The sequence below is a fragment of the Mycena indigotica genome (genome assembly GCF_014461135.1).
Source record: "Mycena indigotica strain 171206Taipei chromosome Unknown Mind.scaff0012, whole genome shotgun sequence".
Taxonomy (NCBI): Eukaryota; Fungi; Basidiomycota; class Agaricomycetes; order Agaricales; family Mycenaceae; genus Mycena; species Mycena indigotica.
Genome location: NW_023503011.1, coordinates 1,444,762 through 1,468,513, shown reverse-complemented (window position 1 = coordinate 1,468,513; position 23,752 = coordinate 1,444,762). Strand labels below are relative to the sequence as shown.

At 53.5% G+C, this 23,752-nt stretch overlaps 5 protein-coding genes across 5 annotated transcripts; 2 read left to right on the top strand and 3 right to left on the bottom strand.

Moving 5' to 3' along the window:
* Positions 1 to 1,265: 1,265 nt before the first annotated feature.
* Positions 1,266 to 2,835, bottom strand: MIND_01238100 (uncharacterized protein; the record flags this gene model as incomplete). The annotated part of the gene is made up of 5 exons (XM_037368873.1): positions 1,266 to 1,817; positions 1,871 to 2,311; positions 2,360 to 2,455; positions 2,512 to 2,655; positions 2,707 to 2,835. The coding sequence occupies 5 exons, from the start codon at positions 2,833 to 2,835 to the stop codon at positions 1,266 to 1,268; spliced, it is 1,362 nt and encodes a 453-aa protein (XP_037214841.1).
* Positions 2,836 to 3,856: 1,021 nt separating this feature from the next.
* Positions 3,857 to 4,422, top strand: MIND_01238000 (uncharacterized protein; the record flags this gene model as incomplete). Its single annotated transcript, XM_037368872.1, has 5 exons — positions 3,857 to 3,916; positions 3,969 to 4,048; positions 4,101 to 4,177; positions 4,221 to 4,310; positions 4,364 to 4,422. The coding sequence occupies 5 exons, from the start codon at positions 3,857 to 3,859 to the stop codon at positions 4,420 to 4,422; spliced, it is 366 nt and encodes a 121-aa protein (XP_037214840.1).
* Positions 4,423 to 4,493: 71 nt separating this feature from the next.
* Positions 4,494 to 6,114, bottom strand: MIND_01237900 (Enolase C-terminal domain-like protein; the record flags this gene model as incomplete). The annotated part of the gene is made up of 8 exons (XM_037368871.1): positions 4,494 to 4,528; positions 4,577 to 4,772; positions 4,813 to 5,112; positions 5,156 to 5,306; positions 5,352 to 5,600; positions 5,647 to 5,721; positions 5,766 to 5,913; positions 5,970 to 6,114. 8 exons carry the CDS (start codon positions 6,112 to 6,114, stop codon positions 4,494 to 4,496), a joined length of 1,299 nt encoding a protein of 432 aa, XP_037214839.1.
* A 514-nt stretch (positions 6,115 to 6,628) lies between these two features.
* Positions 6,629 to 8,215, top strand: MIND_01237800 (uncharacterized protein; the record flags this gene model as incomplete). Its single annotated transcript, XM_037368870.1, has 14 exons — positions 6,629 to 6,666; positions 6,719 to 6,753; positions 6,802 to 6,994; positions 7,090 to 7,151; positions 7,203 to 7,300; positions 7,347 to 7,435; positions 7,481 to 7,509; positions 7,565 to 7,628; positions 7,677 to 7,692; positions 7,739 to 7,781; positions 7,833 to 7,841; positions 7,892 to 7,929; positions 7,981 to 8,115; positions 8,168 to 8,215. 14 exons carry the CDS (start codon positions 6,629 to 6,631, stop codon positions 8,213 to 8,215), a joined length of 897 nt encoding a protein of 298 aa, XP_037214838.1.
* Positions 8,216 to 15,753: 7,538 nt separating this feature from the next.
* On the bottom strand, positions 15,754 to 20,378 carry MIND_01237700 (uncharacterized protein; the record flags this gene model as incomplete). Its single annotated transcript, XM_037368869.1, has 5 exons — positions 15,754 to 17,414; positions 17,459 to 18,433; positions 18,479 to 18,712; positions 18,763 to 20,073; positions 20,366 to 20,378. 5 exons carry the CDS (start codon positions 20,376 to 20,378, stop codon positions 15,754 to 15,756), a joined length of 4,194 nt encoding a protein of 1,397 aa, XP_037214837.1.
* Between the last annotated feature and the right edge of the window lie 3,374 nt (positions 20,379 to 23,752).

The window sequence follows — 23,752 nt, the reverse complement described above, 5'->3', positions numbered from 1 at the left end:
TTTGAGGCTCAGATCTCCCATTATTGTCTGGATCTCGCTTAAGATTTCGTCGTTGTGGTCCTCCTCCTCCGCCTGGGTCGTTTTCCCGGAAGCTAGATACGGACAGGTACTCAGTGGTGATTCATTTAGCCGAGTAACCTCTTCTTCAAGGATCCGAGCGCGTTCAGTCATATCGCCCAGAGCTTTCTGGAGGCGAGAAGCCTTTGTCGGAACTGCTCTGGGAGGCGTAAGCAGACGAACGGCGTGCAAACAGCGGAACCAAAGTTACCTATTGCCCCGTCCAGTGGGCAAAAACTCTCCTGCAAGTGTGTTAGAAATGCAGCTGGTCAAGACTTTGGGAGATTTACCCGTGGGGCAGAAGTCCGCACAGCCTCGTCGAGCTACATGGTCCCTGTAAAAAGAGCGGGGCTCCACATGGAGACCAGGGACTTACTGCACGAATCGCATGGTATGTTTTTATCGCATTTCAGTTTTGAGCTGCGTACAGTCAGTTCCAGTTATATTCAGCCTTCAATGGTGACGCACCGTCGACATTCCGCACATGAAAGCTGCACAGAAAGAAGTTTTGACTCATGAGCAACCGTCAACGCCTAATAGGAGAATCTTGCCTTGCCGCGTAGCCTTTTGAGGGTCATGTTATCCTTCTCCGCGAGCCCGCTCTGGCGGGGCGCGCTTTGAGGGAGGACAGAGCTCTGCTGGGCCATGAGTGTCAGAAAAGAAGAATGTGATCGCCGGTCACACTGTGATCACCGGTGATTGTCACTCCGGATACATATATATTTGCAATTGCTGTCTGGCGCTAACTTTTGATTATTATGGGGGTCGCAAGCTCCCCACATTTCTGACCTGAGGTACTGACCCTTCTCCGTAGGAGTCGCGGAGGAACTCCAAGTCGATGGTAGTCAGAAATTGGTCAGCAGCCTGCGCGGCGGCGCAGTGCGCATCGTGTGCTACGTGTACATTTGTCGGGCGTGTGACTAACGGATCCGGACGTGCCAAGCCGACCGATCGTGATGGTTTGATCGCCGCCCACGTCCACAGACATCACAGCGGGGTTGTCGGGGGCCCTCGGGCTATGATCCACGCCCGTTAACGTTGATGCCATTCCGGCACGCGACCAAAAGCGAGCTCTCCATTTAGCGCCCCCCCTCTCGGGCGGACATAAACTTATCATACTAGAACAATTTTCCATAAAAACCAAGGTGAGACGAACATAAATAGTCATAAGTTTATCGATAGCATAGTGGATTATCGAGGAAGGTAGATTACCAGCACAGGGTGTAACCACGGAGTTGACAAAGTTGAAACAGCGCATAACACAAGAGACCGAGCATAATTGGGCGGAGGAACAGTCCGACCAGGGCGACAGCCGTGAATACAAAGAGCAGCAATTGGACAATGAGACCGAGGATGATGGGATGGTACCACCGCGCCGTGTAAACTTCGGGCTCTTCTGACGGAGAGTCCGAGGGAGATGAGAAAACGTCTTCGTCGTCTGAGTCCAAAAGCGGAGATGGTGGCGGGGAGAACCACGCGCCGGTAGACTGTGAAGGCCAGCGAAAAGATCGCGGATCTTCGAGAGGGACATAAGAGTAGCGTGGCGACTGCGGACCGCGTGCCACGGCGGGCGTTTCGGAGACAGGCATCGGGTCTGGAAGTGGCGGGACGTACCACGACGCGCCAGGGAAAGGTTCCCTGTCAGACGCTGGCGCGCGATGACTGTCCATGATTGCCTGAGCATCGTCTGCGGTGATCGTTTGCAGCATCGCAGCGCGTTTAAAGGCAGTTTCAAGCAAGGAATGATTCGGGTCAGCGGACTGCCAAAGTAGGTCCAGTAAGTAGTGGATTTTTAAAAAGGAAGGTGACTCACTGGCTTAAAAGGCCGCCGCGAGGCTTTTACTATTTCCGCAGATCGAGACTTCACGGGTTCAAGAACGACGGAAGTTGACGCCGGGATGGGAGGCATGCTGGCGGTACTATCCCGCTTGAACAATTTCGGCCGCTTTGGCAGGGGCAGCGAAGTCGTCGAGTTCTGCACAGCCTTCCACAGCCGTTTCGGGGAGAGACCGAGCGGAGACAGCGGACTGCGTGGGGAAGCAGAGGAAGGGGACTCCATCCCCGACTTCAAGTTTGAACCAGACAGTCTCGGGATGATGATTTTGAGCCCACGGCTGGCACGACGGTGCCAAGTCCGAGCGGGAGACGGCGATGGTGGAGTAGAAGGACCAGAAGAGGACGGGGCAAACAGTAGACTGGAAGTCGAGTCTGTTGATGGGGTAAACGGGACGGGTCGCGGAATCGTCGGCGTTGTCTGCACAGTTTCAATAATCCAAGGCATTGACATGAGGAGAAAACACACTGGAGGAGTAGGATCAATAACCTCGTCCGCATTTCGGTCCGCAAAATCGTCGTCTGGGGCGAGCAACCCTGCAGAAACAAGCCACTTGTCCACCTTCTATAGTCAACCAACGTCAATATGTTGAACGGGACGGAAGATCAAAAATGACACACCTTTTGTGCTGCGTTAGGCCCATGACCATTCTCCTTGTTCTCGCGCCAAAACTCGCGGCCGTGCTCGTACGAGTCTGCGATCATCTTTTGCAATAGCAGCGTCGTCGTCGCCTCTATCAGCCCTTCCTCGGTATACAGCGGCGGCTGGAGCAAGCGATTAGCTGATGCTTAACCGCGAGGAACGATCTGACTCACTGGTGGAATGTACACCGCGCGCTCAGTGACGATCTTCATCTCCCGTTTGGGTTTGACAGCCTCGCGGCGGCGTCTACGCGTTGTTGGGCTCTTCGCAGAGCCCGGTGCAGCAGCAGCAAGAGATGGCATGGTGGTAGTGCGTATTGACGTCGGAGGCGTGGTCAGGGAAGGAGAATTCGTGGTCGAAGTTGGGACACAGGGAAGAAACAGCAATATGTGGCATTGTCCCCTGCAACCCCCAGCTTATACCCCTCCGGCGAATGCGGGCCTAAGCATCGACGGACTTGCCATATCCGGAAAGCTTCTATGGACAATGCGTGCTTGCTTTGTCTGTGCCGGTCAATGCACACTCTGGAATGCCGGACGTGCTAACAACGAGGCGTGTCGGGTGATTTCGGGTGGAGCGGGCGTACCGCCGCCTGATGACAGGTTGGCCGAATGGACCAGGACTGTAGACAGTGGCAAGGGATGCTCGACATGAGTGGCATAGGCAAGGAAAAACGTCATGTCACTGATCGGCTGATTGCACAGCCCTTCGGACTGATAACGGCGAAAGCATCGGACTTTTCGGCTGAGGTGTAAAGTGAAGATCAGATCCGGCTGCCCTGGCAACTAACATTAGCCAGCGTCAAGCCGAATGACAGAATTTCAACGTTTTCTGAATTGTTTCTGAACGTATCCGCTCCACCGTGACTATTCGACAACTATTCGCTCCACCGTGACGGCAGCCTCGGAGCTCGGCAGCTTGCCAGTGTCCTGTTACGATGCCAGTGTCGGTGCTGGAGTTGCTTTGGCCCTAGTAGACTGCTAGATGCGCGAAAATACAAAGGGTTTCAAAAGGCTGAGGTTCAACCTCAGCCTTTTTCGCAACGGCGGCAACGCAAACCCCGACTACAATGAGGCCCGGCGTGGGCCCAACACCCGTCACCCGGCCGGGATCTTCCCGTCGCCTGCGCCAACTAAAACGCGGGTGGAATGGAAGTCGCGAAGCGAAGCGCTAAGTTCAGTGCTCCTTGAGTGCTCCACAAAATCATTGGTCGCTTCGCTGGTTTACGCGCCGTATAAAAGACCCTGCCCGCGGTCACGGTCGTGTTCTCCCGTCCTGCTCTCCCACCTTCGTTTGGTACCACCACGACTCTCATTCCTCACGATGCAGCTCTCCGCCATGCTCGCCTCTGCTTTCCTTCTCCTGGGCGCCTCGACTGGCGCTGTACCCGCCCCCCGCCGCCGGCCCCGCCCCATCACCGACGGCACTCCATCAGCTCGACGTCTGGGTGCCACGCATTACTTTCCCCACCGCTGGCGCCATCCTCGCCGCCAACTCGCAGGTCAACGTCACATGGTGCGCAATTGAACGGCTCTCTTATATCTAAAATTTAACCACCATTCGGCAGGACGACAGTAAATGCGCCACAGAACATCTCGAACCGTGCAATGCTTCTGCTTGGCCACACCGGCGGCAACTATCCATGTGCGTCGTGACCCCTCTTTGGAACTGTTTAACCTGCCCACAGTCATCCTCGCTAAGGACTTCGACCTCCGCGCCGGGTTTGTCACTGTCGCCGTGCCGTATGTTTTCACCGGCACCGCCTACACCTTCGTCCGTGCGTGCTGTCTTTCCGGCTATTACCAGCTTGCTGATGCTCACCTGCAACAGTTTTCGGCGACTCGGGCAACGCGAGCCCGCCGTTCACGATCGAGAGCGATGTGCTTTAACTGAAGAGGGACGAACAGTTTTTTCGTAGACAATGGACAATGGACACTTGAATACATTCATGCATTTACCTTCACCACTCGCGCAGCGCACCGTCGGGCCCCCTCCCTACTTATAATCAGCGACGCTCACAATAAGACCCATTACGACACGCACAAACCGGGTTTCGCCACGCGTTCACTTCGCCGGCCCTAAACTTGCCATCCTCTGCTCTGACCCGCTTCTCGTCGATGTCGATGCCGAGCCCCGGGCGGCTCAGCCCCGCGACGTCGACCATGCCATCGCGAACCGCAAATGCGGCGGGGTTGCGGATGTACGTCAGCAGGTCGTGTTCCGCGGAGTTGTAGTGAATCTAACGCAGAGTTAACGTCGGTAGTTCACAGTAGAGAAACCCCGCCTTCCAGCTCATCTCGCAGATGACAAAGTTCGGCGTCGCGAAGGCGAGCTGCAAGCAGGCCGCGAGCGCGATGGGGCCGAGCGGGCAGTGCGGCGCGAGCCCGATGTCGTATGTTCTGTAACCCATTGATCCCCCCAAATAAATGAACAAAACTGGTCACATACTCAGCCATGTTTGCAATCCGCCGCACCTCGCTGATGCCACCCGCATGCGCGACATCTGGTTGTACGATATCAACGCAGCCCGCCTCAAAGTATGGGCGGAACTCCTGTCGCGTGAAGAGCCGTTCGCCGAGCTGACATAGGTTGTCAGGCTCAATTTGAAAATGCCTGACTCACTGCGATGGGGATGGTCGTGCTCGCAGCGAGAGCCTGGATCTCCTGTGGCTGACCAGGAAGAAGCGGCTCTTCGATGAACAGTGGACGGTGCGGCTCAAGCGCTTTGGCAAGTTGTTTCGCGAGGGGACGGTGCACGCGACCGTGGAAGTCTCTTGAAAGCCTTGAGTAATAGAAAGCAGACAATGAGCACACTCACAGGCCAACGTCAATCCCGATACTCTTGACCTCCTTCACCCGTTCCACCACAGCGTCGACGATGTCTGGAGAGGCGAGCCAGTCAACCTGTTCCACGTTAATGATGACCCCAAAGGCGTCTGACCATACATCTTCGACTGCATTCATCTTCACAGCTGTAAACCCCTCGGCCTTCCGCGCGACAGCCTGCGCTAGCACGTCGCTGGGCTTGTCTCCACCGATCCACCCATAGCAACGACATTTGTCGCGGCTGAAGGAGGTTTCGGTGTTTTCAGCAAGGAGGACCATATACGCACACTTTCCCGCCAAGCAGCTGCCACACTGGTACGCCGAGCGTCTTGCCCTTGATGTCCCACAGCGCAATGTCCAGGCTGGTATGGGTCAGTCTGTGAGCAGGCATGAGGCCCAGACACACCCAGATATCGCGCTCATCATAACCGGCCCGCCACGGTAAAAGCGCAGTCGATATGCCGTCTGCCAGATGTCCTCGATCGCCGCGCTGTCCCACCCAATGAATCGCTCGCGGAGGTCCGTGAAGACGCCCTCCACGGCTTCGGTGTGCCCTTAATGAGTGATATCGTCCAGAGAGCTCTAGAGGGCATAATTGGAGAAGTCTCACCTTCGAGTGTAGCCTCGCCCCAGCCAACAACTCCGCTTTCTGTCTCCACGCGCACAAATAGCCATCGGGGGCGCACATAGAACGTCTCTATCGTCTTAATCGCATTGGCGCCGGGCGAGTGCAGGCCGGTCGGGAACTCCGCCATGGTGGAAGTGAGCAAGAAGCGCAGCGGCTGCCGGTCCGGATATTCTATGTTGATATGTTGATGCGCACCACGTGCTATTTCTCGGCGGACTCGGAGATACGGATGTTGTACGGATGTAGCACGATGCCCAGAGAATGATGCGGCTTGCGGTGGATCCGGCTTCGTAAGAGCGTGATGTCCCTGGCTGAAACAGCGGAGCCTTTCTGCTGAGTTCCTTGTACTAGTACCAGCCCACCCGTTCCCCATAGCACTACCATCTACCACACGCAACCTTATCAAGGTCGCGGACACCGTCTCCGCATCGCCGAGGCCCGACTCGAGGGTCGACAGATTTCGTGCCTGCCGCCCATCAGCGTTAGGTAAACCAACACAAATTGGACAGGTCCGTGGCGGTGCCTGCCGTCGATTGTGATCCGACCATCGCGAAAACGCATGGCGTCGTCAGTGGTCCCTTCTTTTTCGCCTCCCACTTAGCCCTCCCCTCCTTACGACCACGACAGCGGATGCCCCACCGATGAGCGAGGCGGGGTCGGTTGCCATCCAGCACCAGCTGTGCGTTATACCCTTTCCTGTGACTGCCCTGCTGACCTGGATGGGGCCCCAGAAACGCCAACTACTACCTCAATACTGCCTCCTTCAGTGCCCCATCTCTCCCACTCTCAGCTAATCTACTCACTCTCAGCACAGCGCTCCTCTTCTACGACTACCTCCTCACCCTGCCGTTGGAGACCGCGCGGTTTTGGCCCGCAGCCAGCAGGCACCGTGTCTCAGCGGTGAACGTGCTGTTCTTTGTGAACCGCTACGGCACCCTCTTCGGGAATATCCCGGTAGTAATGCAGTATTTCTGGACCGGGCGGCCGAGCGCAGTCAAACTATCCGTGTGTCTTCTCCCAGCGTAACAGCCCCCGCTTGACCTTTCTTAGACGTGAGTAGCTTCCACTGCGCGCTCTGTATGTGAGCCCATCTCATGCACAGTTGCATCTCCCTCCACACCTACCACCAGTACTTTGCCGTCGTCACACAGATCATCATTGGCAGTGCGTTGGCTCCCATCGTTCCCCTATTACCGCCGCTGATGTTGTCCGTAGTAATGCTTATCCTCCGCACCTACGCGCTTTACGAGCGCAATCGCCGCGTTCTGACGCTCATGGTCTGCGTGGCAGCCGCAGTCATCGCAGTCGGTGCCGTCCGTCCCGTCTCTTCCACACAAATGACTTGCTGACATTCACCAGTGGGCCGTGCTTGCGCCAACCCACGTCCCCGAAGACGCACCGCGGATATCGCTCTACATCGGGTGCTTCTCTGCCGTGAATGAGTCCCAGTGCGCAATCTTGTGTTCTTTCTGATTTTCTCTGAGACCCAACAGAACGACCCGGCTGGCGATTGCGTGGGGCGGTATGGGCGTGTTCGACAGCATGATCTTCCTGCTCACGCTCTACCGTGCGCTCAGCCGGCACATCGGCCGCGGCGGGGGGGCAGGGGGAGCGAACTGGTCGGAGTGCTTTTACGCGACGGTATGGCGCATGCGGTCCTAAAGCTGTTGTTGCTGATTGGCGACACAGGATCGATATACTTTGGGTAAGTCGGCTGCCCCAGCGGGATCAACTCACGGAGTTGGCTCTAGTGTGATACTGCTGTCAACGATCTCCAACATTCTGACCTTTGTAGTACGTGTCAATCTCCCCGTAAACTGACATCCCACCGACCTCCCTTTTCAGCTTGCCGCCGTACGCCCCCTTTACCTTCCCCGCTTACTCCCTTCCAACCCCGCACACAGCCTGTCACCCGGGGCCTGCCCACGACCTTCACCAACGTGTCCGTCCTCTCCCTTCCTCCCGCTGCCCCTGGGTGACCCATTCTGTCTAGCATTTCCTCGATCATGATCTCCCGCCTGATGCTCAACCTCCGCGACCCGGCACTCGCGAGCATGTCCGGCCGCGGCGGCAGTACCTCGCGGACACAGACGTTCACGGCCCCCGACTCGGTGGGTATGTTTTCCACGTACGTCAGCGAGGGCGAACATGAACGGGGGGTGTCTGCGGTTGAGCTGCAGGCGCGCGGACGGAGGACTGCCAGGAGCACCTTGGGTTCGGATGCATAACATTATAGAGAAGTTGTATTGTATGACGAGGGTATATATGACGGTTTGAGGCTTTGTCAGATGGCACCGCTTTAGTTAAGACTACAAAATAGGGGGGAATGCCCCAGAAAGGAAAGAAGTGAAGGAGAGAAAGGAGGATTATCTATGTAGGACTTAATCTAGACTTCCAGTAGTGCATTCAGTTGTAAAGCAATGATACACACGATTACACAGTATTGCTCTTTTTCCATAGCTCTGCATCAGGAAAAAAAAATAAACCAGGTCCACTATGTCTTACTACATGTGCTATATAGCTAATATATTCTCACAAGGGCCTCTGGCGCCTGCGCTTGAGACTGAGACCTTGCTTTCCTTTATATGCATTTTTGTCAGTGATCTGGCTTGTCAGTACAGATGGGTTAATGTTCCAACCAGGCAATGATGGTAATGAGCAGCCAATATGACCACTATATGCATAATAACATATGGGCCCCATAAATTCATTTTCATACACAATAGTCTTGCAACATATGAGAATCTCAGTTAAACAAGTTAAAACAACATCCTAAATTCAACTGATATCAATAAGAACATCTAGATCTGTTAGCTGTTTCCTGTAGCTCGAACTCTGAACACAAACCGCACAAAATCAGGATTTGGTTAGTTCAGTTGAAGGTCCTGGTGATCTCCTTGATTGCTCATTTTCTACATGTATTAATGGGTAATATTGTAAAATTGTCAGATTGTCAGGGGAAGCTCCCTTTCAGCCCCTAAAAGACGACTCTGATTCTGATCGGGCTCCGGTCTCGACTCCAGTCTGGCCCTCCATCTTGCCCGCACAATCACTGATTCATCAACGCCCTCCTGACGGTCCTAGTAGTGATGTCTAGGGCCGGGCTGCCCTGCCAAGCCCTGTTTAGGACCGGGCTTCCCAGGGCTCGGGCTTGGGAGGAAGCCGAGCCCCGGCCCTCGGCTAAGGCGGGGCTTCGAGGGCTTGGGGCCTGAAGCTGTCAAGCCCCACCTCTTAATGCAGGAGGGCTTTGGCGACCCAAAGCCCGAGCCCTAGGCAAAAGGTGTCAGATCTGCCATCGGGCAACACAGTCTCACGACCCCCCCCCCCCCAAAAAAAGGGGGATGTAGCTCCACAGGTTGTTTACGACAGGTTGTCGACTTGTTGTCGACGCAATGCCGACGACCAGCTTCAACCCATCAATGTCCTCACTTCACGTGCCTTGTCGCCCGAGTGCGCATCAAGGCGCGCAACAACGCCTTGAATCCGCCCTACTTACACTGTCCAAACATTTCTGCCCTCGCGTCTCAGACCGCTCAGCCGCTCTTCATGCATTCAAAGCTGCCATTGTGTCACCCTACATGTGAGAACCATAAGATTACCTGCCGCGAGTCGCAACCCATGTTGCGCGCAAGTCGTGCGACACGTTGACTGTCGTTGCTCATCGTGAGTCCGAGTCGGGAGGCCGAGGCCCGTCACTCTGCCGGTGACACATGCCGTGCAGGGCGGTGCCCATCACCCCAAGGGGGTTATATCCACGGTGCTGCCCAATGGCAGATCTGACACCTCTTGGCCCCAGGCCCTGGCAAGCCCCACCCCAGGGCCGGGCCTGGGCCGGGCCGGGCTTCAGGGCTCGGGCCCGGCCCTAGTCAACACTAGGTCCCAGGGCGACGGTTGCCCTGGGACCAAGTTGCCTGCGACGCCACCCAGGCCTTCTGTGCCCGACAGTGGCAGCTGCGGACAAGCAGTATATAGTCAGCTCCCCAGCAGGCAGACCCTTAGAGTTTCTTCTCTTTAGATCCTCCCCTGCTAGGACCTTGATCTCAGACCTTCGGGGCAAGGGGGGTTCAAGTCTCAAATCATGGATATAGTGTCGGAAAGTTTTTTTCCAACCCCCAGGGGACCCCTCCTGCCATACCGGGTAATATGTTCCCACGATTCGCATCATGTGACCACTGATGTGATCAAAAAAAAAAAGTGGGATAAAAAATTCAATCTTTGTGAAACTTTTTTTTTGCAAATTTTTTTATATATGTGTATGTGTATATGTATATGTATGTATGTGCCTGGAACCTTCAAACACACATGGCAGGCTATATCAACTCTTTAACATGTTCACCTCTCATTAATTACCTATCCATGGACCTATAACAGAGTGGGCTATCCAAGCTCATGGGCCTGAAAGTATATAGATATAAGTATGAGGGTTGTGAACTCTAGAAATTGGAGTGTATACACTATATTTTCAGTGTCTTTACACCCATATAAGGCCCAAATATTCATATAAAAAAAGTTTTTTGTACCCCCTGGGACCCCCCCCCTGCCCCCTACCCCATGTGCCTGATAAGGATCTTGAACCCCCCCTTGCTCCGGATATGCCCTTACAGCAGAAGAAACTCTCTACAGGATCAATCAGACAAGATTGCCAGGTTTGGCGCTGACTCAGGCTCGGAGTACGAGTCCGGCCCGCCCTTGTCACCACCCCTGCCACTTGTCCCCTCCTCCTCCTCCGCTCCTGTGGTCCCCGCACCCGTCATGCCATCTGAAGTCACTCCCACCACAGATGCCCGGTGGGACTCACTCAAGGCAAAAAATCGACAGCCTAACTGAGGCCCTTGCTTTACTCACCAACCAGGCTTCCGCTGCCGCTGCCACCGCTAATAATGTTGGTGTGCCCCAAACACCATCACCGGAGACATCGATTCCGACTCCAACTCCAGTCCAGGGCAACTCCGAAGCCCTCTTTGGCGACATCAACCTTGCCTCAAAATTGGTCTTCCAACCAAACCCCCCTGTTCCCCATCATGTCTTCCACTTCTCCGGCCATGATGACAAGTTTTGCAACAATCACTGTCTCCCTATTCTCTTCTCCAAAAGGACTTCACAAACAATCTCGCGGTGCTTGCGGAGGTCTGAATGCGCGATGAGGATGTCGTCGAGGTAGATCATAATGTCCCCTGAAAGGATGAGATCCTGGAAAATGTCATTCATCATTGTTTGGAACGTCGCGGGGGAGTTTGTCAGGCCGAAATACATCACCAAAGGTTCAAACAACCCTCGGTTAGTCCGAAAGGCCGCCTTCCACTCGTCTCCTTCTTTAATCCTGACGTTATTAAAGCCCCAGCGAACATCGAGTTTGGTGAAGTAACGGGCATCCTTAAGTCTGTTGATAAGGTCATTAATCAACGGAAGGGGGTACCGGTTCTTAATCATCATTGCGTTGAGGGCGCGGTAGTCCTGGACAAACCGAAGTCCTCTGTCCTTCTTCTTAACGAAGAAGACGGGGGAAGCCATCGGAGATTTCGAAGGGCGGATACGGCCTGTGGCAAGTCCTTCCTCGATGAACTCGTCAAGTTCGCGCTGTTCGAGGGGGGAGATCGGATACACCTTGCAATTAGCGGGCTTCGCGTTGGGGGACAAGTTTGATAGCATGGTCCCAGGCCCTTTGCTCAGGTAACATGTCGAAGGACTCCTTGTCGAAGACATCTTGGAACTCCTTGGCCCAATCCGGGATCTCCGAAGGTGGGGGAGCCGAGTTACGTGCAAAAGCTTCGGCAAGGCGTTGGGACACTGTGCTCCCAGCGCGGATCTCCTCGACTGGGCGAAAAGAGGTGTAGAAGATGCGGTCGCCGTCTTCAAGATTCTCGTCGTCGTCGAGATCTGGTGAGCGCTCCGGAGGGTCCGAAAGAGCTCCGAAGTTCGTCGTTGGCATCGTCTGGGCCAGCGATATCGATAGCGCAAACGGTGGGGAAGGCGCCCGCAAGCAAGCGCGATTTAAGGAGTCGGAGGCGCCGAACCTCAGCGCGCTCGGTCCGTTCCTCGTCGCGGCAGGTGGAGCAGCTTCGGGGGCAGCGGCTCATTTTCACCTCCTTTGTTCCCCAGTTGATCTCGGGGTTATGCCTTTTGAGCCAGGAGTACCCGAGTATCAAGTCCTGTTTCCCAAGGTGGGTTACAGCCAGCTGAACGCGTTCGGAGTGTCCGTTGTACCGTAGGACCAGGTCCGCGATTTGGCGAATAGACCCAGCATCATTGGGGGTGCCGTCGACATTGTAGACCGGTATGGGTACTGAGAGATTTCGGACTGGCACGTTGTTTCGGTTGACGTATTCTGTGTCGATAAAGTCCGAAGTGGCTCCGCAGTCGACCAGACCTGAGAGGGAGAGCTTGAGCGGTTCGCAGTGGACTCAAGCTCAAGAGGAAGGTGGAGCAAGTTAACCCCAGGAGCGGCAGAGATGGTATAGCTGCTAGGTAGCTTTTTCTCCCAGGCAAGTCGGCGAATCCGAACGGGGGCTTCGGAGGGGGCAGGGGGGCGTCTTTCGTTTCAGGCTCGTTGTAGGGCAAGGGAGTTGATTCATCATACAAACAAGTGAAACGATTTATGGACGCAAACGAGGGCACACCAGTCACTCGTCGCGGGGACAAAATCCTCTGCCGGAGCCTCCGAATGCGCCTCTGCTAAGGCCGCGGTGTCGGACAACCGCGCAAGCAGCTCTCCCAGCATCTCATCGCCAAGTTGCTGGATCACCTCGTCGAGGATGTCCATATGGCGAACATCGGCGGGGAGCGGACAGTCCCGAGCCAAGTGATTGGGGTCGCCACATCTGAAGCAGGCTCGACGAGGGGCGCCCCGAGCCCTAGTACGATCCAACTCCATGGGGACAGGAGCCGGAGGTACCGAGACGGGGGTGCGGGCCACGGGTGGCGCGGGTGCGGCCACCGGGCGGATGGGGAACGGCGTTGCCGAACGGGCGATAGGGAATGTGCCACGCGGAGCCCCCGAAGGCGTCTGCGGGGTGGTCCCTTTGATGAGCTTCGCCCGCACCAAGGCTTCGTATTGGCGGAAAGCCCGAGTGCGCCAGCCCAAATAGTCACAGAGGTCTGGGGGGTCGTTCGAGGACGTGATGCCGTTGTTGACCAGGGGGTCAAGTCCATAGCCGTACTTGGTCACCTTAACCAACACGTCTTCGAATCCGGCGAGGTCCATCAGGTCCTCGAAGTCATCGGTGTATCCGTAGACATCCCGCGTTCCCATGTGATAACCCGTGCTCTCCAACTTGGCAAGCGCAAGGTCCTGCTCGTTCTCCTCAACGAACCGAAGGCGAAACTCGGAGAGGAATAGGTTCCACCGAGGGAAGGGGAAGGGGGTTTTGCTCCCATGACGCTCTGCCCACTGCTGAGCAGGCCCCTCCGCCATATAGGACATGGCGTAGCGGACGGCCTTTTCTTCGCTCGGCTCTCCGTTGACCACGAAGGCCTCCGGGGCAAGCTGGGCGTAAGTCTTGACCGCGTATAGGAAGGCGCGGCCCGCGTTTCCGATCTCCGTTAAACGCAAATGGGGGGTTTGGTCGTAAGACCAGTTTTGAGGCGACAGTAATGTCACCAAATAACGCATCCGCGAAGGTGGTGCGGCAGCGGAAGCCTGGGAAGCAAGGTGGGTGAGGACAAGTGCGTCCATGCGCGCGTCAGCGTCCGGAGCAGCTCCGGTAGACATAGCGGGCGTAAGGACGACAAGAGCAGAGGAGGAGGGGTCAAGTGGCAGGGGCGGTAACGAGGGGGGTACGGACTCGTAATCCGAGCCTGAATCAGCGCCAAACCTGGCAATCTTGACCGGTTAATCCCGTAGAGAGTTTCTTCTGCTGTAAGGGCAACCCTGGAGACTCTGACGAAAGCCTAGCAGGGGAGGATCCAAAGCGTGAATAAAAGCTACGGAAATACACGGAGGGACCGACCTAGCAGGGGAGGATCCAAAGAGAAGAAACTCTAAGGGTCCGCCTGCTAGGGCGCCAACTATATACTGGTCGTCCGTAACTGCCGACGTAGAGCGCAGAAGGCCTGAGCGGCGTCGCAGGCTCTGTCCCAAGGTGATCGTTGGGAGGGTCTTGACGGATCGGTGATTGTGTGGGCGAAGGAGGCCGTGGACGATGGTCGGGGTGGGTCGGAGCGTCCGAGGGGGCGCCGGTCGGATGTGCCTTGGATGTGTTCGGAGGGTCCGAAGGAGGCCGAAGCGGGGGTTAGTCAGTGAAAACGAAGATGGCATGTCCATCAGGAATCTCATGGGAGTGAAGGAATGGTGGGTGAGAAGTGAGTGTGATGTCCGGCCGTTCAGTGTAGCCAAGCTTGGGCTTTTGCTACTTTCCTATAGCTCAGAAACACATCGAGACATGAAGAAAAGAGGGCGAGAAGAAAGGCAATATATTATGACAGCTCGATCAAACTTGTGTTACAAAAATCAAAACTCGCATTTGAGTTTCATCCGAACGGACTCTTATGGTGGCCTAATTTTACTACAGATTGGTCTGAAATCAATGACAGTTTCTGTATTTTGCTTTTTTCCGGTGTGGCTGAATATGCTGAATTTCATCGGCGGTCACACAGATTACCAGGTGGCATCAAAATTTCAATTTTGGCACCAATGTCACGTGATTGTTCAATGCCAAATTAAATAAATTGTTACAGCATACACCCTCATTTGTGTATACCCATTGACAAGCCTTGTACGTCACAAGTCACACTTTGTCACAAGGTTTGATTTCCCACTTTAGTTTCCACTTGCATTTCTAGTTGTCATTTTCCTATTTTAGTTCCACCTCCTACCTCATTTTCCATTTGATTTTAGTTTCTATTACATTTAGCCCTTATTTATTTAGTCAATAAAATCCTGTCCATAGTCAGTAGTTAGTATCATATCTGCTCCCCCCCCTTTCCCTTCTGAGTTTGAGTTCTCTCTCAAGTTCTTGAGTTCTTGGTGTTGAGTTTCCTGAGGAGTTTGTCAGCTCTGAAGGCACTTGCACACTTAGTCCTTGTTTGTCACCATCTATGTGATGCAGATGTGAGCTAAGTGAATTTATACACTCCTAGACAATCCAGATTGAGAAGGAGTTGAACCTAGATCAGTTAGATTCATTCCAGTGAGAGCTAATTGGGAGAATAATGGCCTTGCTTCATCTAGAACACAGCTGTCCCTCACTCTGGCTTACACAATATATAACAGGCAATCCTTGACAGTTGAACAGGCTACACTTGATTGGGGACATACTTGGTGACTTTGCTCTAGGACTCTCTTTTGTAGCAATATCAGCGGTTTGAAGGGCAATACATTTAGGTCTGCTTTTCCTGCCATACATTTGCAGAAAGTACAAGATAATGATACATATTGTATGCTGGCTGAGGATACTCTACACAGAGAAGGACCCGGGCTTGAGATTGATTATTATGATGTAACTCTTACAGAATATGCATTCAATGAGATATATGTACAGTAGCCAGTAAATCAAGTTTTTATGAATTTATGGATATACAAATGTTAGGATTAAGGCGAGCTTTCTCTCTCACGGGAACACTGTTCCCATGAATCAGATTTCCTTGACCCGGGGCCCTATTTATTGCAGCGGTAAACTTGCACACCATCCTTCTTTTGCAGCGAGAAGATGATTTCATTGAGATTGGTACATGCAAGTGTGATATGTAGACAGAAAACGAGAAAAAGAGAGCAATAGCAATATGCAAAGCAATCAGACTAACAACTAAACTAATAGCAAAAGCCACAATCCTACCCCTCACCGTCGAGTCCCCCCGCGAGCAGCGCGCGAATCTCGGCGACGCATTCGCCCAGCCTTGCGTGGACCTCCCGCGCATTCTCCAGCAATGGCTTGATATTCTCGGGCGTCATTGCGAGCCTCCCCAGCGCAAGATCAGGCACCGCGGGGACGGGCGGCATTGACCGCACTGAGCCGCCAGCACCGGTGCGTTTTGACCGCGAAGATGGACTGCCATTTTTGCTGCTGCTAGCGGATGGGGTGGCCCCGGGCATTTCTGCGACATTCGACAGCCTTGTCGAACGCGTCGTTCCAGAGGCATGGGCAAGCGACGTCCGTGAGCCACTCGCGCTGGGGGAACGCATTGGGTTGGGATGTGACGGCGAGCTGGGCGTGGTCGGCCGATTTAGGATCGGTAAGCCATACGGAGACTTCCCACCTCTTCCCCGCACGGTCCCCGTCGACATGCCCATACCAATATTCATCCCTTCAGCATCGGAAGCTGACGCTGACGCCGAGTCCTCCATCCTGTCCCAGTCCTCCTCCTCCGTACTATTATGCGCACTCTCCCGCCCGCCAGAAATACCACTGAACGTGGGGTACAGCTCAAACCCATACTCCGGCCCGGACACCGGCGGTGGTGAGGCCTTGGGCGATTTGCCCCCGATGCGAAAGATGGCCGCAAGAGACGGCCGGCGCGGCGATGGTGACGCCGTCTTGTACGATGCAGTCAAGTCGTTTGGTGACATTGGCCGCGGGGCATTCGTTGAGCGGACCGACTCTGGCCCTGCGCTCGTCTTGGCCCGTCTCCGCCCCTGAGTGGGCACGTGACCGTGCTCGTACAGATGCCCCGACGAGTCTGTGCTAACTGAGGTAGACGACGCGGCTGTGGGCTTTGCGGGTAGCGGCCCGTTTGCACTAGCCCCCCGTTTCAATGCCCTAAGCATGTCCCGAATCCCACTCATTCGCAGCCGACTGCTCCGCCTTTTCTTCTTCGCCTCCTTCTCCTCGACCCCCACCCCCGCGCTCTCCTCGCTCGGCAGTGTAACCGTACTCCCCATCGCATCGCCCCATCGCCAGTCACGGTTCACTGGCAACGACATCGTAGGTGACTCCTCTGGAATCCCGCCCTCACTAATGAACGACTCGTCCGCATTGCCCGCCAGCATTTCCTTCAGAAGATGGAGTTGCCGTTGGCTGAGGTCGTTTCGGCCAGTTGATGCCCTCCACGCAGAATTCGGCGGGCTCGCAATCGGGGGACCAGTCATGGGCGGGGGTACAGGAGAGTCGTCCGTGAGCGTGATCGCCCGCTCACGTGTTTTACCCGCAGCTGTAACCGTTGGCATCGCCGGTGCAGACGTGCTCGTCGTCGGTTGCCCGCTAGAGCTCCCGCCACCGCCGAGGTCAATTAGCAGTTCCGCGCACTCCCACGAGATGCGATATTTAGAATTGATCGTATAAAAGGCGGACGCGAGTTGCTTGTATGCCTGCTGAGGCGATGTGGGGTTGGAAGACGATGTGTTGGACCGATGTCGTCGGAAGAACGTTGGGGAAGAGGTACTGCGAGTTGTGGATGATTCGTCTTTAGGCGGGGGATGAGAAAGAACGTGGGCATCGAGAAGCCCTTGAACCTCTGAGACAAGCGATTGGTAGGTTGATTGGAGATCTTTGAGTTCTGTAATACAGTCAGCAAGAAGGACAAAACAATGGATAACTTACCTTCCACACTCCGCGCAAACTCCCTCACCATCCCCAAATCGCGTCGTAGACCTTGTTGTGCCTGGCTGATCCTTGCAGGAATCTTCAAGTCACCCAGCGAATTTCTTCGCATCGCACCAGGCCCCATTTCCACCCCCCGCCCGCTTGCAAGCACCGGAAGGTGGCCATGGGCAGCAGCCGACCGGCCCAGAGACGCCGCGTGACCGTGTGGGGAGAGTGTCAGTGGGGACTTTTGTTGTGGCAGTTGCGATTGCGTGTGTGGCGTCAGCGAAGGTGTCGAGGAGGAGGCAAGGGGAACGGGCGAGTTAAGCGTGGTACTCGGGTTGGAGAAAGTGGGCGAGAAAGAAAGGGGAAGGCCGTCTACGCCCGCTGCGACGCCGGGCGCGATGGTCATCATGCTGCTCCCCCCACTCGGCGACCGCACTGTTTGCGGCGGCGACGGCGGCTGCAGCTGGACATCCACCGGCGGGACCGGTACCGGCCCGGAATCCGGCGACAGAGGCAGGCCGGCCGGTAGGCCTGAAAGCGACACCCCGCTCTTTGTGCGTTTGTGCCCAACAAGGCTGATGCGGCGGACATTGCGCTCGATGAAGCCCATTCCATGGCCTTCCGAGCTGGACGCCTTATTGAGATCCTCGACACTGTCTGACGGGGGCGGCCGACCGACGCCGAGCCCGCCGTACTTGCTTGGACTAGCATTCGGTGTTTGCGCTGCAGTAGCCCCAGAATTCTTCGCCGTTGGTGTGGCGTGCTCATCGCCGTTGAGTGGCCTGAGCCCCTTACGAATCTGCACAAAGCCCAGACTTCGCCGTTTCACCAGCTTGCTGCTCTCCTTCGGCTCCTCCTGTCCAGTGGGCGAAGGCGTATACGGCCTCACTGCTTCTCCCGCCGCAGGGGAACCATCTCGACCCAAATCTCCTCCGGTTTTGGACGCAGTTGCTGGGACTCGTGGCCGACCCCGGTCTGCAGGCGATCCTGACCCGGCCCGAAAAAACCAGTTTCTTGACCCCCCACTCGTACCGGCACTGCTTTGAGGGGTAGAATTGGGAATTGGTCTGGGCGGTGTCCGAGGCGCGTCCCCCGCATAGTGCGAGTGTCGAATAGCACTTCGCTTCACGACAGGACCGGTTGGTGACGCGCTTGACGATGGCGCAGAATATGAATGGCGGGAGCGGGAGGATGATTGCGAGCCGGAGCGTAGAAGCGCGGGATGTGAATGCGAGTGAATGTCCGCGAGAACATCCAGGTCGGGGTCTACAAATGGTTCACAGATGAACAAAATAAGAAAAACAAAACACACGAACCGGGTCCCAATGTCTCGCTCGCCACACTAACGCTACTACTTTTCTTCCGCCTGCCTAGAACACCGCCTCCGCCGCCCCACCGTTTGACGCTGCCAATTCTTGACAACAACCCGCCTCCGCCTGAAGTAGTCGAAAGCGCCACCTGTGAAGCACTTGCATTTCTGGATGTGCCCGTCTGGCTCGCGCCGACATCCGTGCTGGAGCCATAGGGATTATACCGCTGGTGCTGACGCTCCTCTTCTTCCCGCTCCCGCTCCAAATCCGCGTCCCAGTCTTCGACTTCTTCCTCCGTAACGCCTGCTCCATCCTCACTTGCCCGGCGCATATCTCGCAGCTCCACCGTGCCCGTTTTTTCCTGGCCATGTGGTCGGCTCTTCTTTCGCAGCCGTCTCCGCTCGCGGTGGATTGGCGGACTGGGCGGAAGGCCCGCAAGCCCCTTTGCAGCCTCTCTTTCCCGCTTGCCTGACCGTGAAGTTGGCCGTAAATGAGTTGTGCTTCCCGCACTGGTATGCGTATACGCAATCGACGCGTTATCGGGAGCTGAGAAGACAGATGCAGTTGGGGAACGCGGGAAGGGCATGTTCTGCAGCGACTCTTTGGTGGGAATATGTAAGCCTGGTCCCCGTCGTCCGACTGTGGCGGATTGTGGTAGTGGGGGTACAGGCGGCGGCGGAGAGGCGTGGACCAGATGATGAGACAATGCCCTTCTTCCTGTCCGGGCCGTAACTGTTCTGTCCTCCTCGTCACCAAATCCCAGCTCGGCGTCCATATCGTCATCGCTCGACTCGCCCCACTGTTGCTGGGCGGTCTGGATAGCCGTCGCCGCCGATCCAGCCCTGCTGCGGATTTTGCTTGCTCGTGGGGTCTGGTCGCGATGTCTTGTCGCATCTGAGTCGTGGGGACGGGAAAGAGCACGAGCGGGTGGTGGAGGAGGGAGCGCAAAAGAAGATCGAGAGGAAGATGGGTTCGGGGGAATTGGTGATGCAGCAGAGGAGGAGGAAGATATTGGAGAGTGGGAATTCGATGTGGAATGGGAATCCGTCGAGCTGTATTGCTGGTGCCCCTCCTGCTCATGCTCCTCCTCAGCAAAATCGTCGTCCCAATTCTCCGTCGTTGACTGCGAGCCGCGCTGCCGCTGATGATGGCGGTGGCCGTTTTCGTTTGCGGAGGTCGTGTCATTATGTGTGGTGGGGGTGTCGCTATATAGATGGTCGTGGGGCGGCTGGTCATGGCTATTGAGGGGGGGTCGCCGTGTGCGTTTCGAGGATGTGGATTGGAATTCAAAGTCGTCGTCCCAGTTTTCGGAAGCCTCTGTGGAAGAGTCAGCCGGTGGAAATGGAAGAGGAGGGTAAAGTGAGAAGGGAAGAGGGAGGGAAGATGGGAAGCGAAGATAGTGAAAAGTCCATCCGGCCTTGTGGGTTTCGGGACGGTAAAAGGTAACGCGTATGTAGAAGGGTGTGTTAAGGGCGCTAGCGAAGCCTCCCAAATCGACCGTACGCGCCTCCAGCTGGCACCCATGGGCCTCCTCTATAATCCTTGAGCCCCATCTCCCCTCCTTCGCCCCCCGCAGGAAAGAAAAAGCTCGAAAGAACGGCACACGCACCTGCAGCATGCATGGCTCCGTATCATGAGGCGCCTCGTGGGGCGTCGTATCTGCAAAACGTATCAGCACTTCTCTCCGTCGCGCCGGGCAACGGGCGGGCGGGAGCGGACGCACCGTATGGGGGCGAGAGCAAAAGACAAGGCCGCGCGTTACGTGACGGTGACACGTCACCGTGACCATCACTGATGAAAATGACAGTGTGGGTAGCGTTGGGACGGCGACCGCTTGTACTTCGTTTTCACCTTGTCCTTGTGGGGGCAATGGACATTTGGGCCTTGTTCAGCTACCAAGACTGTGACGTCGCCCTGGTAGTTCTCAAAACCGGCGTAATTTACTAATTATAACCCCTTTGGGCGATCGGAGCCAATACGCGATCGGTCATCGGTCCTCCCGACATCAGCAACATAGATGTTGACACCTCCGAGACAGTGTGTCGGCTAAAACAACCATCCCCACACACAAAACGTTAAGTGTGTAGTCACCCTGAGGATTCAGAAGAAAACTGGAGGATTTTTAAAAATTTTAATGAGGGTAATAATTGGCCAAAAAAAGGGACACTTTATTTGTTGGGGAAAAAGATTGGAAAAGACCCAATAAATAGAATAGCAATCTTGTCAGAAAACAACAGTCAATATTATAATACAAAAGGCTTCTTGTGACCAAAAAAGTTCTATTTTTCCACCCTACAGGCAAGCTTTTTTTGCCACAATCTGGGAAGCTTTTTTTCCCTATAGATTTATTTGCTATCCACTTGATCTTTTTCAACTTTTTTTTCTACTCAATAAAGATAGCCTTTTTTGGCATATTATTACCTTCATTAAAATTTTTAAAAATGGTCCAGTTTTCTTTGGAATCCTTGGGGTGAGTAAAGCAAGGCTTGCACTGTTGGGAGTCAATTTCTTGTTCTATTGTATCCAAGTATTTTGGCCCAAAAACCACTTACTTGCAATTTGGCTGGTGTAACAGGATTCTAGAACCAAGATATTTACTGTTTTTTTAGTTCAAAGAAAAATGTTACCTAAGTATACCACAAATGCTTCCAGGCAGAATATTGGCTTATCATTCAATTTACAGATGTGCAAAAAGATTCAAAATAACTATTATGACATTTTGCATCTATTTCATACAAGAACATATATCCACATTCTAATATTACTTTCTTTCCTCCTCTTTATGTAATGGCACTGAAAGTTGTATCTCTGTACATGCTGCTATTGCCCTCTGCCATAACTCATTCTGCAGAAGTGTGGTTTTGTCTCCTATAATTATAAGAGCCAATCGTGCACGTGTCCACATTACATTCAATCTTCTGGGGTCATCCAAAAATCCAATGTCCTGTGCTGTGTTACTTCGCACACTGGTAAAAATAACAATATCTGCCTCTCTCCCCTGGAATGAATCAACAGTAAATGCTTCTGTAACACCCTCCTTTCGGAGATTCTGGATCTGTGTAGCATAGGGCGATAATATAGCAACTGATAATTGTTTTCCTAGGTTTCCATCTTCCATATTCAATTTGAACATAGGCAAAATATGCTTGACAAGGTCGACTTGGCCAGGGTTGCATTTTGATCTGCCAGATGTTTCTGGTGAACCTATGTGGATAAAGACCGTGGGCACTACAGTTCCCTGATAGTTATTCTGAGGCCAGGGAAAGGTACAGAACTTCAAAACTTCAAGAATTCCTTGGCTATCTTGTAGAGCTGTTTGAAGTTTTCCCTTATAAAATTCATTTGAAGGGAACCAGGCTAACTCCTTTGGGAACCGATATTGTGTCTAAAAATCATTCAGCTTGGATTTTCAAATGCTCTGATCTTACATTTAGCATAGTTTTGACAAGTCCTGGAAGCTGAGGCCCAGTATAGAGTCTTTCTAACATGGATATGTCCGATTGAAGTGCTCGACCCATTACTTGTACAGTAGGTCTAAGTTGAACACTAAAATCATGTTATACCAGCCAAGAGAGGGCAATTTTAAGGCTTACTGATCTCCTACTAGTACTGCTTTCTTTACTCCTTTCACTAGGGGAATGAGTGCAATAGCTTCTGTGATCTGAGATGCTTCATCAATGACTGCAATATCAAAGTCCATCCTTCTCAGAACTCCTAGTCCAGCACCCTATATAGATCATCAGTATCATATATTAAAGAACAATAACAATGTGATCTACTGCACAGGTAGTAAACACAATAATTGCGGTCTTTAGCCTTTCCTGGGCCTTCTTGAAGAGCTTGTTACTCTCTGTCATATCGCCTCCAACCCGAGCATCAATAGTATAACTACTCAATGCCCTGTTAACTTTACTTGAATCTGTAGCAACCCGCAGAATTTCCTGCTCTGATAATATGTTTTTTGCAGCATTCAACTTGATAAATCGCTCAAGAACATTATCTACAGCTAATAATATTGTTAACAAACAAGCATTGAATTTATAGGATACCTGCCATTATGTGTAGAAGCAGTCATTAAGATCTTGGTGCCATTGACTTGTGTCTTTATGAGGTGCTTCAATATTTGAACTACAACAGTGGTTTTTCCAGTTCCTGGAGGTCCCCAAACTAAGCTAACCTCAGCAGCAGTATGACTGACTGCTAGAGATTGACTTGGATTCAATGATATAATAGGGACAACAGGCTTGAGACTTGCTGTTTCTGAATGGTTTTCTTGACTAGTTTTGTTTTCAATGATTATATCATAAAAGCTACAGGCATCTTCCTTTTGGGATAGGAGTTTTTGCAAAGCTTCCATAGCAGCTTTGCTAGTAGCTAAAGGAGTTCAGTTTTATTATAAAAATTTATACTGATATCTATTCAACTTACCAGTGCTGCCTGCATTATATAAATTCCAATCCATCTGTTCCATCTCGGGTGGTGGTGGATGTAACAGCTCAATAGTTAACTGTCCTCTCTCAGCTTTAACTACAATTCCATCTAATATGATTCCAGAAATAAATCTGTTATCAGGCTTAGATGATGCCTGCACTCTGACATGTGAGTATAACCTGATTGAAGACTGCATATCAATCCTAATTGGTGCTTTAACACATAGTGGCTCATCTGGAATATATGATAATCTAGTATGAGCTGGTGCAACCTTTTGTTTCCGAGGTTTCCCATTTTCATCACAGGGACACTCCTGAAATGCTTCTTCTGCACGTTCAAATGCAATGGCAAGCCCATGTTTTGCTAGATATGCTGATACTCTGTCATCATCTTGCCTATGTAACAATCGGGAATCGTTCAATACTAATAGCACTTCTTGTTGTACATTCTGTGCCCTGATGGAGCAAGATGCAAGCCACAGAATATCAAGATAATGTACTACAGAAAGTGCTGCAATAGCACCTGAAGCTTTTTCTAGGCCAACCAGAACTGCTATGCCTAGTGA